A 13,084-nucleotide genomic window follows, 5' to 3' on the forward strand; every position below is an offset into this window, starting at 1 on the left:
AATTTGCCGATCTCACCCATGCGCAGTGAGATCGGCAAGTTTTTTTCCCATCCTACGTCACCCTATCTCGTGCCTGGGTCGGGTGACGTAGGATGAAGAACCAGGAAGAAGAGACGAAGGTGACGGCGCCAGGAGCGCCGGCTTTGGGATGACACGGGACCAGATGCAAGACACCTGCGGAATTGAAGGTAAGTGGATTATTTTTTTGGCAGTTTTTAGTTTAGTTCCTCTTTAAGTCCACAAATGTTAAAAAGCATACAGTATGAAAAACAGATAAAAGACTAGATACAGTGTTTTTTGGGGCTTTTTTTTAGAAGTCTCGCTTTCCCAGAATTATTTAGCTGCCATTGCTGGATTTTTCTTTCTGAAAATGCTATTTGCCTGGGTGTCTTGACATAAATAAGTTTGAAGTCAAGGGAGTTAGCGTTCACTGTTCCATTAATAGTTGAGTGCTTCTTTCATCTTACTGATTCAGAGAAGCATTGATTGCAGAGATAGCGCTAAGTAACCAGCAGCCTACACAATTTGTTAAGTAGAGGTTACTTTTTAATGTTGATGGTGTGATACAAAATAATTTATAAAATTATTCACACTTCGAATCGGTCGAACTCAGCCGTTTCTTTTTTTTTTTTTTGGTTTGTTTAGATCAGGGGTCGGCAAACTTTTTAGACTACTAGGCCATTTCAGGAGGTCAAAAAGGCGGACTAGGCCAGAAGAAACAAGGTGTCTAAGGAAAGGTTTTTTATTTAAAAATACAATAAAATCAATGGGAAACATGATGTTGCATGCTCTTAGAGACAGATAGAATATCAGGTTCTAATGATGAGGAGTTCAGCAACAGAATGTCATTAAGGTGATTGTCAGTGAGCTAAGAGCGCAGCTTGTTCTTACAAAACTTCATCTTGGAGAACAGCTGCTCACACGAAAAAGTGCTGCCAAACATTGCCTTCACAGGCTTGGCATGGGCTAACAACTTTGGAAACTGTGCATGTGGAAGCTGATGGTAGAAGTCAATAAAAGTCTTTGTACGTGTGCGCGTGCTTAGCATCGAAATGCCCCCTGAGATTCGACTGCTTGAAAGTGCTGTTGGTGTGGTTGCACACTAAACACAGGGCTTTGTTGATGCGTTGGACGAAGAATAATTCGTCAGCCCACTGCGCATTGAAGACACGACTTTCGAGGTCAACCTTCGGGAGACTGGTAGCTGCAGGTTGCTTCTGCTCTTTAGGCATAGTAGTTGGGGTTACTGTGTGGGAACTTGATGATATCGCAGGTATTCGCAATAACGCAACAATTCAATTAGGCTGGATCCAACAATAAATAACTAGGGGGGTGTTAGGCCGGACTGGAATACTGGCTAGGCTGTATCTTGCCTAAAGGCCGGAGTTTGCCTACCTCTGGTTTAGATGCATGGGGAAGGTATAGAGATTTACTCTTATAACTGCTGTGCTTTATTTATAATTCGCCACTAGGTGACAGAACGAGCCTTAGTTTTAATACCGGTATGTATTAAGAGCACTGAATGAGGATTCAAACATAATAAAACTAAAAAATAGTGAAAAATGTTTAAAGAGGAACTATATTCTAAACACAAAAACACGCTTGCCTTCAATCCCGCAGGGCAGACTGATCACTCCGGGGATGCCACCTGGTCCCACGGCGTCCCGATATTGGTTCCGGAGACGCCATCTTCGTCTTCTCTTTTGGGTTCTTCATCCTACCTCACCCGACCCAGGCGCGAGATCAGGTGACGTAGGATGAAAAAAAATTTGCCGATCCCACTGCGCATGTGTGAGATCAGAAAATGTTTCTGTTTCAGCAAAAAGGCTCCTTCTGTGCATGCCCAAGATGCTCGGGCATGCGTAGAAGGAGCGCCCAAGAGCCTCCTGGGATGCATGACGTAGGTATCCAGGTAGGCTTTTCACTCCCATTCATTCTTGACCTCCTAGGCGGCCGAGAATTTGGGGTCAGTGCTGCACTCAAAATTTTTTTTTTTGCGTTGCACCTAAAAACAAAACAAAACAGAATTTTTACCCTATAGAAGGGTTCTCTACTCTTTTATGTAAAGTGAAAATTCCGAGTATAGGTACGCTTTAAATGGACCCATTAGTAGTTAGTTCCTGCATTGTATGGAAGATATATTGATTCACTGGCTATCTGTTCATCTTTAAACTTCCTGTTTACTGATATTTATATGTATGTAGAATAGTTATAAAATATAATTTAGCTCATTTGCTTTTCTCATTGTTTTGTGGCAGCTTGAATTTGCAGTTCAGATGACATGTGGAAAGTGTGTTGATGCAGTAAAGGGCTCATTACAAAGTGTCCAAGGTAAGCTTCACCTATCCTAACTTTCTGATATAAGGCTGTGCTACATGTTGGTGCTTAAAGTATGTATATGACATTATTATTATTATTAATATTATTATACAGTATTTATATAGCGCCATCATATTACGCAGCGCTGTACAAAGTTCATAGTTGTGTCACTAACTGTCCCTCAAAGGAGCTCACAATCTAATGTCCCTACTATAGTCATATGTGGTTAATGTAGTCTAAGGTCAATTTTAGGGGGAAGCCAATTAACTTAACTGCATGTTTTTGGGATGTGGGAGGAAACCGGAGTACCCGGAGGAAACACACGCAGACACGGGGAGAACCTGCAAACTCCATGCAGATAGTGTCCTGGGTGGGATTCGAACCCAGGACCTAGCGCTGCAAAGGCTGCAGTGCTAACCCCTGAGCCACTGTGCTGACATTATGCATATATGGACAATTTAAACGCCGCATACAGTAATAATATTAAAATAAATTGCATGGTTAAAATCAGGTGTTTTTTTTTGTTAGACATTCTTGCAATTCTTAGTGATTTCTGTATCAAAATATTTTTTTATTTACACTCATTTTAAATTAATATTAAGCAACACAATGCAGTTTTGTTTAAAGTACTAAGTGTATTGTATAAAAGTGTTATACAATACAAATGTGTATACAGGTTGACAATCAAAAATCCGGCAACTTTCGGACCTGAGGTGCGCTGCAGTTTTGAAAATTCCGGATTTTTTTTAAAGTTATACTTCCCTCCACACACCAACCAACCTTTCTCTCACAGCACCCACAGACATCTGGCACATTTCCAGGGAGCAGGCAGCAGGGACATCCGAACATGAATTTAGTTTAGCAAGCAAGCTAACAGCTGTTTCTGCAGTACAGCTCCTTAAAAACATCAGTGGCCAAACAGTGTACTGCAGTCTTGCATTGAACATGCAATCAGAAATTCATGCTGGGAAACTGAAGGACCCAGATTTTAGATTGTCAACCTGTATTTTTGATTTGTATTGCACCATTTGCCCTGGCATGACATTAATGTAAAGCAGGACCATCTGAAACAGAGAGTTTTGTTTGCACTCAAAATACCATTAGAAAAGTATATCGGTTTATCGTCAACTGACACCTAGTGGCATGTTCCAGAACTGCATTTGTCTGGTTTGACAGACCAGAGCCGTCAAAAACAAGCTTACACTTTACACGAAGACACAGCTCTGTCTACTGATGACTTACTTAAACAAAGGATTGTTTATGGACACGTGACCCATTATAACTAAAGGGGATCAGAAAGGAGAAATAAATTCTGTGCCATATGGTTTAATTTTCCTTATAGTTGCCATTAGATGTCTGCAGTGAACAAGAATTATACCTGACAATACATTCCAATGTAAATCATTACAATGTTAATATTCAGAAAAAAAGTTGCTTTTAAGAAAAGTGTTTGCATTAGAACCTCCTCCAAAATATTAGGTACTGTTTCTGTAAAAATCAGGAGAATTTCTAAATGTATTTATATGTCACGTGTTTTATGTACACGTATATTTTATGATCTGATTTACCACCGCAATCCATAAATCTCTTATTTCTTTATCAGATGTACCACTTTCTTTTTAGGATATTAGTCAAGCTATTTTGCTAACTTTACTGAGGGGAAGTGATGCAGGTTCCCACGCTTCCTATGCATATCCCCATTTTTTTAGTTTACCAGTGATTATGCTTTGCCATGATGCCTCTGCACTACCAGTCTGTGACTTTTGCCAATTGCTCTCTCATCTACACTACGGCTATTTAGCATGGTGCTGTTCTAGTCCTACTGCATTCTTATGGCATCCCTGTTTTGGGATACTTTGACAGCTTCCTGTTAAGGAAGCATTCAGTGGACAATGCCTGGTGTTGCTATGATTGGGATGGATGCTAAAGCTTCAGTGAATGTTGCTGGAACTAATTCTTCATTTCGAGATTCTGGATATAGTCCTGAACACAGCTAAAGTCAGTGTTTCTGCCATAGGAGAAACTTTACGCACTCCAGTCTTTAAACTCTTTATTTCAAGAACAATTTAACACTATTTGTTTTTGTATGAGGACCTTAGGTCTGCTGGTAGCCTCTTTGGTTTCCCACTTTCTAGCTAGACCTCTACAGTGTAATATTCTGTTGTCAAGCCAATAATGGCTGGACCCGGGGAAGTGGTTTATACACCTGGAGGACTTGTGTTGCTAGTGGGAAATGCAAGATATGGGCATTTAGGCTTTTGGGTTTAACCCCCCTAGCAGTTATCCCGACTGTGACTTGGGGTGGATTTTCCATGCAAAAAGCGGTAATCCCGAGTCCTCTGAGTAATCCTCTAGGTCTCTAAAAAGATTTAAAAAAAAAAAAACGCTTACCTTGTGCCGTTGTCATCCCCCGACAGCCTGCTGGTCTCCACAGGTCTTCAGAACACGTCCTCTTCTTCCGATCTCCAGCCGGCGAATGCAGAGACGATCTCCGGGGTTTTCCAGTGATGTCGGTGCATGTGTCAACGCGGGCGGGAGGAGCGGCGGGAAATTCAAATAATTTTGTATTGAACTCAATACAGCTCTTTTATATTGAGTCCAATACAAAATTTTTTGAATTTCTCACCGAAATCTAAGAAATCTTGATATATATGCCACCGTACAGTTATTACATTTATCACATGTATCACTATTTTTTTATTTTACCAGATTTTTTTTTTTTATTTAAAGTTTATTATTAAATTTATTAAATATTGGACATATTTCGGTGAGTTATGTCTAAGAATTTTAGGGGGGTTAACAAACAAACTGATCAGGTTTGTCTCTAGGTTCAGGGCTTCTCTAGCAGATTCGGTTGTGGCTCATTAAGATCAAAGTACCCTGATTTTATGCTGTTTTCCCCTGAAATGTTTTCCTCTTCAGCCTTGCATGATTGAACTGGAAGGTATTCCAGTTATCCTTATGCCTATTTTATGGGATTTAAAAAACGTTTCTTTCTTAAGACCTTTGAACAGGGGGTTTTTATGTAGTTCGCTACTTCCATTTTCCTTTAATTTCATGGGATCTAAATCTTGTTTTGTTTATGTGCTTTAGAAACTCCTGTCCCTCTGTCTGGCTGCAGTTCAATAAAAGATAATTTTTCTCCTTTATCTGGATTTGGTTCTCTCAATGCAGAAAAGAGAAATTATGAGTTTTGCATGTGTTATCACACACCCTTTTTTTTGTGTCTTTTGAGGGACACGGGTATCATCCCAGTATTTGAAATCATGCTGTCAATACTGCTTTGCTACAAAATGGAAGCATTTTGAAAGTGGGAGGGAATTATCTTGGCTGGTCTGCTATTTTTTAAGGTTTGCAAGTATTCAAAACATCAACTTTATTATTATACTGTATTTGTAAACCACCAAGGGATTGCAAATCACAGACAGCTACAAACAATGACACAGGAGATGTAGAGGACTTCTATGGAAAGCAGTGTAATCCAAGAGGTAAAGATTTTCTGTGTGTCTCCTATTGGACTCCAACAATGGATTTTACATTGGGCTTATTATTTAGGGGGTTCCACCATTCTCTTAAACATTCCGTTGTGGGAATCTTCCAGGTCTATGTATTTTTTTGGCAGCAATCGATTCCCACCAGGAAATGTTTGGGGGACTATCAGATTCCCTGTTTTATAAATACTGAGCACAAAAATATGCTATAATATACAATGGTTTTTCGTTTCTATGTGTTAGAACTGCAGATAAACATTTCAACACAAAGTGTAGTTTCAGGCTCCTTGCATAAATATGTAATGTAGTTTTATCCAACAGCATACAGTAGTCAATACAACTGTTTATGCATATGTTCAGTTTTGAAATTCGTTTACAGATTGGTAAATTCTTCTTTGTAAATTACTGCTAGACATTAGACAGTCATTGTTGGATAAGATGCCTTAACACAATCTGTAAGTATTATATTGGCAAAAAATAACCACAGACAGATTTTAAAGCTTACACTCCTTGTTATTCCTCACTTTTGTTTAATATGAGCAGAGAAATAACCCTTGTGTTTTGTTACTAGCATATGGCTTTTTTGTGATATATTGTAAGAAATTTTTCATTTTTGTCAGCAAAATAAAATGGTCCTTTTTCAAAAGTCAGAATGTATTCTAATGAAGAATTTATTAAATAAAATGGCTTGACATATCACTTTTAGGTCAGTTACTGGGAGTCCTTGGCTATTAATACTTAAGCTGCGTACACACTTCCAATTTTTATCGTTGGAAATGAACGACGAACGAACGACGAACGATCGATTGGGCAAAAATCGTTCGTAAAAAAAGTAACCAACGACGCCGACGAACGAGGATAGTCGTTGGAAATGAACGACCGGACCGGCGGATCGGATTGGACGACGATCGTTGACCATCTATCGTGTGTACGGTCGTTCAGTGATCGTCCATGGTCTGAGCATGCGCGGTGAACGAACGTTCGCTCACTTCCTGTGGTGCACGTCACTTCCTGTATCGTTCAAACGATCGCATCTATCGTGTGTACAATATCTGCGAACGATCGTGTCGTTATCTGTATGTACAGGATCGGTGCTATACGATCGTTCGCAGATATCGTGCAGGGTCGTTCGTTTTTTTTTACAGAGTATTAGTCGAAATTTAATTCTTCTGAATTTTATCATTTATATTTATTACTTTATAGTATATGCCTATATGTAAGCTGGACTTGTCGTTCTAACTTCTTTTACTTTGATATTATCAGGTGTACAGAATGTCACTGTCAATTTAGAGTCTGAATCTGTTCTAGTGGATACAATTTTACCAGCATTGGAAGTGCAGAACCTGATTGAGAGTTCAGGAAGAAAAGCAGTACTGAAAGGAATGGGTAACATTAAGTCAGGTGCAGTACTAATGTTTTGTTTTTCTAATTTTTGAAAGGAGTACAAAATTCTGTATACATACACAAGAACAGAACATTCATACAAATGGCAATCTGGTGCTAGAGAGGTAGTAGTTAGGTACTTAGACTGCAGAAGTGTTTGTCTTTGAGATTCAGGAAAATGTCGCTGATATATAGAGCTTGATTTATGAAAGCTCTCCAAGGCTGGAGAGAATACACTTTCATCAGTGAAGCTGGGTGGTCCAGCAAACCTGGTTTGGATCTGGTCCAGGATTCAAAACATTTGCTAGAAAATAGCAAATCACTTTAAAGAAATCCATTCCAGGTTTGCGGGATCACTCAGCTTTACTGGTGAAAGTGTATTCTCTCCAGCTTTGGAGAGCTTTCATAAATCAGGCCCATAGTGTTCAGTGGAGAAGTGCAGGGGCATCCAGTGGTAAAGCTTACAAAATATTCTATAATTCTGAAATTACCATGTTCTGTAATATATAACAATTTTGTGAAAATGATAACTTGAAATGATAAGGTAGGTGGGTGGGGGGTACTAAAACACATTTTTCCATGACTTGATTCGGGAGGCTTTCATATCCTCCTTCTTCTTCATGCCCATACATGGTAAAGGATGTAGTTTTCACTGAAACAGCAAAAGACAAAAAGTAATAAAAATGTTGTCATATGTTGTAATTATTTTTTACTTAGGCTGGGTCTACATGAACGGTTTTAAAAACGCATATAAACGTTCCTACCACGTTTAAATGCGTTTTTGTGCACTTTTACAAGCAATTTAAAGCTTAACTTTAAAATGCTAAAAACTTGTATAAACGCCTATGACGCATTTTACCGTGAATTGCCGCCATTTTACATAAGCGTTTTTAAAAGTTTTACTTTTAACCCTTTCAGGAAATGAGTACAGGGGTACATAAAACCCTTTACTCATTCCCTATCCCTCACTGTCAGGAGTATTTCCAGGGCTGTGCTCATTGCAGCCCTGGAAATCATCCTGTCATTGGGATAACATGTAAAAAAGTTTTGTTACACAAACACACACATTTACTAAAATAATTTAACATTAAAGCCTCGTCCTATTTTTTTACACATATTTTAACTCTTTCAGGGAATGAGTAAGGGGTTTTTTGTAACCCTGTACTCATTCCCCAGGGTGGAATGGTGAAGATCTGGGAGTCTCCTTATTAATGGGGGCTTCCAGAGTCCAAAGTCGTGCTAAAAACGTTTATAAAAACCCCCATCGTTTTCAATTGAAACTTTCATAAAGCTTAAAAACGCTTGAAAAAGCCTCCATTGAGTTCAATGGAAGCGTTTTCAACCAGTTCATGCGTTTTCCCGCGTTTATCCAGTGTTTTAATTTTTTAAACGTTGCAAGCAACATTTAAGATAGCCTATTGGAATGCATGGGGACTTCAAACATGGGCTTTAAAAGCCTCAGGTTAAACGCTAGGGAAACAGTCCGTGTAGACTAAGCCTTAACATTTGTTTTGCTTATGTTCCTATTGGATACATTTCTCATTACTTCAAATGTGTTTTTGCCCATTTTCTAATAGAAAAGATTTCCCATGAATAAAAATCTTCCTAGTAGAGACACAGCAATAAAAAACTTGACAAAGGCCCTATCCTTCCATACTGTACCAAAAACAAAATATAAAGTTATTTCTGTGGCTGGTCTTTAAACTTTTGTATTTATAATTAAAGAAGAAAGCTTAGTAAAAACTCTTTATGTGAAAGTCTTTGCTTTCCCATGCGACAGGTTTCCTTGAAATAGTGGTAAGTCACTTTTTTAGCTTGAAATGAAAGATTGAATTCTGCTCAAACTCCTACATATTCTTTTACAGATAACCTAGGGGCAGCTGTGGCAATGATGTCAGGGGAAGAGTCTGTACAAGGAGTGGTTCGTTTTCTTCAAGTATCTGAGGACTCTTGTGTTATTGATGGGACACTTGATGGTTTAAGTCCTGGCTTCCATGGACTACATATTCATGAATTTGGGGATGTTTCTGCAGGTTCTGAAAGGTATTTTTGGAGGAGCAAAGTAAGGTGATAAATAAAGACCTGAGGACTTTTTTACCAAGAAGTGATAGTTTAGTTGTACAGCTCGATGGGTTTAGTCCTAAGACTTAATTCATTTTTCAACTTACTATGTAACTTGCAAAAATGCCTATCGATGTTTGCCTCGATGTTGTGAACTGTTTGTGTTTTTTGACTAATGTACTAATAGGGTACAGATGTACAGATAAGAGGTATTTGTTCTGCTTATAAATGTGTTTAGGATAACAACATATAGGCCTACATGTACAGAAGCTGCTTTTGTTGACCACTTCCTAACAGGTTCCTGGCTGTTTCTGGTTTCATAGCTTTCTATGCCACTGGGTGAAGGCACTACTCCTGAATACTTTTTTCCAGGACAGAAGGAAACTACTGAATTATTAGATGCACTTAACAGCCAGACCACTGGCACTTTCAAAATTAGAGGTCAGTTGTAGCAAACCTTTATCCTTCCTGATGTAAAATATGCCTGTTTGCATAGGTTTTGTTTGCATCAGAAGTGCTTTATTGCCTATACAAGTCATGCAGAACTCAAAAGCAGCTGGAAGATGGTTATTGTTGACTAAGTCAGAAGAAGGTCAAATGCACCTGAAATGTCAATTTGAAGCACAATAAGGACATATAAAATATGTCATTGTTGTGACATATGAAATAAAACATAAAGAACTGTGTATGAGGTCTGTTAAATAAAATTGTTGGTGTTATTGTTTTTTTTTTTTCTTGAAAAATGTTATTTACATTTTTTTTTTTTTTTTTGTAGCTGTGGCAGGCATTTTAATCCTTGTGGCAATAATCATGGAAGTCCTGATGAGACAGACAGTGTAAGCACAGTAACATCTTTACCTATTTTTTTTTTTTATTCACGTTTTTTAAAACATTATTTTTTTTATATATTGGTTTAAAAATATTTTAATGTTTTATTTTACACTGGGGTGGGAGTTGATTTATGTTTTAAAACTGTTCATCTCTTTGTCCTGTACACAACTAATACAGAAAACACAGCAGAAAAAAATTGATTATTATTTTTTTCATGTTCAAAAATATAACCTTAAAAAGTCAGGTCAAATTAATTATTTTATGTGACCTGCAAGAGAGATTTAAACTAAATAAATAAATAAATAAATTAAGCTAAATAAACATGGAGATGGCAATTTCGGTCTTACCCTAAAAAAGCTAGTTCTTTAACTGCTATGTTGTTGTGGATTGTTTACCGGTTTCTAAGTTACGGACCTGAAACATGCAGATCAGGGGTTCTGATTATGCTATACATACCTGATATTGTCCAATTTTTCAGACACAATTAACCAATATTTTTTTAAGAATGTAGACTGTAATTTCAGCCTAAAAGTTTCTTTTTTTTTTTTACAAGCTTCAGAGAACATATTGTGAATACTTCTGCAATATATAAATTAACCACCAGGGACACAGTAAATTAGTTGCAAAAATAAACTCCCCTATCTATATATGTAAAATTGTATGTGTGTGTGTATTTATGTTCCACCATCACTCGAAAACGCATGGAAACATTTCAACCAAACTTGCCATACATATGACTGAGACTGATGTGAGTGCACCAGTCATCTTTGTACAGCGCTGCGCTATATGTCAGAGCTATATTTGGGTGTATTTGATCACTAGGAAACACAAGGAGACATTACAACCAAACTTGCTATGTTCCACCATCTCTCGGAAACGCATCAACACATTTCAGCTAAACTTGCTAGACATATGACTCAGACTCATGTGAGTGCACCACCGATCTTCGTACAGCGCTGTGCTATATGTTAAGAGCTATATTTGGTGATCAGTAGGGAATGCATGGAGACATTTCAACCAAACTTGCTATGTTCCATCATCACTCCGAAACGCGTAAAGACATTTAAACCAAACTTGCTAGACACATGACACTGCTGATCCTTTTACAGCCCCATGGTATATGTCAGAGATATAATAAAGTATAATATTAGTGTGTGACAATGGGGGGACATTAGAGTGTCATCTCCTCTGAGACTGATGGGTCTAGCTCAGTGTTTCATTGTACAGCACTATGGTATATGTCAGAACTATATATTGTATGTATGTGTCTTTGTATGTTCCACCATCACTCGAAAATGCATGGAGACATTTCAACTAAACTTGCCATACACATGACTGAGACTCATGTGAGTGCACCAGTCATCATCTTTTTACAGTGCTATGCTATATGTCATTGCTATATTTGTATGTTTGTATGTCATCACTAGGAAATGCATCTACACATTTCAACCAAACTTGCTAGACATATGACTCAGACTCGTGAGTGCACAGCTGATCTTTGAGCAGCGCTGTGCTATATGTCAGAGCTGTATTTGGTGATCACTAGGAAACGCATGGAGACATTTCAACCAAACATGGTATGTTTCACCATCACACAGAAACGCATAGAGACATTTAAACCAAACTTGCCATACATATGACACCGCTGATCTTTGTACAGCGCTATGGTATATGTCAGAGTTTTTTTAATATATATATATATAAAATTGGATGTATGTGTGTATGTCATCACTCAGAAACACATCGAGACATTTAAACCAAAATTGCTAGACATATGACACCGCTGATCTTTGTACAGTGCTGTGGTATATGTCAAAGGTAAATTAAATGCATAATAATAGTGTGTGACTGTAGGGGACATTAGAGTGTCAGCTACTCTGTACAGAGACTGATGGATTTAGCTCAGTGTTTCAGTGTACAGCACTATGGTATATGTCAGAACTATATAAATCTATGAATATAAAATTGGATGTATGTATATGTCATCACTAGGAAAAGCATTGAGACATTTAAACCAAACTTGTTAGACATATGACTCAGACCCATGTGAGTGCACCGCTGATCTTTGTACAGCGTTGTGGTATATGTCAGAGGTATATTTGCATGTATGTATGTGTGCATGTATTGCTCAGTGACAGTGTGCCTTTTGCTTTTATATTTACATACTTTTTTTTTGGACTTTACAATGTTTTGGCATGTAATATTGCCCTTGAGAAAACGTAAGGCAAATGGTCGAGTGCAATCAAAGGCAAAAATATGAAACAACACCCTAGACAAGAAAATCACTATAGCTTTATTTGATTCCTTTTCCTGTATAATATAAGATTGCAATAAATAAATACCCGGGCAACGCCGGGTTATTAGCTAGTCTAAATATAAAAGATTGGATTATTGTATTTATGTATGTGTGTATGTATGTATGTTCCACCATCACTCGAAAACGCATGGAGACATTTCATCAAACTTGCCATACATATGACTGAGACTCATGTGAGTGCACCAGTCATCTTTGTACAGTGCTGTACTATATGTCAGAGCTATATTTGGATGTATGTATGTATGTGTGTCATCACTACGAAATGCAAGGAGACATTTTAACCAAATTTGCTATGTTCCACCATCACTTGGAAACGCATCAACACATTTCACCAAACTTGCTAGACATTTGACTCAGATCAGCGGTGCATGTGAGTGCACCGCTGATCTTTTTGTGCAGCACTGTGCTTTATGTCAGAGCTATATTTGGTGATCACTAGGGAACGCATAGAGACATTTCAACCAAACTTGCAATGTTCCACCATCACTCAGAAACCCATTGAGACATTTAAACCAATTTGCTATACATATGACTGAGACTCATGTGAGTGCACCATTCATCTTTGTACAGCGCTGTGCTATATGTCAGAGCTTGATTTGGATGTATGTATTGTATATCTATGTGTATGTGATCACTAGGAAACAAATTGAGACATTTCAACTAAACTTGTGTGTGTGTGTGT

The 13,084-nt window shown here is 37.9% G+C and overlaps 2 protein-coding genes across 5 annotated transcripts in view; one reads left to right on the forward strand and one right to left on the reverse strand.

The window, feature by feature from the left end:
- LOC140338723 (RNA-binding protein 4B-like) overlaps nt 1-13,084 on the reverse strand; it is a 75,891-nt gene that overhangs the window by 18,748 nt on the left and 44,059 nt on the right. The gene's annotated exons all lie outside the window — the stretch shown is intronic.
- Nucleotides 1-13,084, forward strand: part of CCS (copper chaperone for superoxide dismutase) — a 28,648-nt gene that overhangs the window by 1,955 nt on the left and 13,609 nt on the right. For both annotated transcript variants that reach the window (XM_072423041.1, XM_072423042.1), the window contains exons 2-5: nt 2,259-2,331; nt 7,074-7,211; nt 9,059-9,236; nt 10,030-10,090. In XM_072423041.1, coding sequence (XP_072279142.1) covers nt 2,259-2,331; nt 7,074-7,211; nt 9,059-9,236; nt 10,030-10,090 — 450 coding nt within the window. The remainder of the gene's footprint in view (nt 1-2,258; nt 2,332-7,073; nt 7,212-9,058; nt 9,237-10,029; nt 10,091-13,084) is intronic.

Source organism: Pyxicephalus adspersus, chromosome 9 (assembly GCF_032062135.1).
Source record: "Pyxicephalus adspersus chromosome 9, UCB_Pads_2.0, whole genome shotgun sequence".
In the NCBI taxonomy this organism is placed as follows: Eukaryota; Metazoa; Chordata; class Amphibia; order Anura; family Pyxicephalidae; genus Pyxicephalus; species Pyxicephalus adspersus.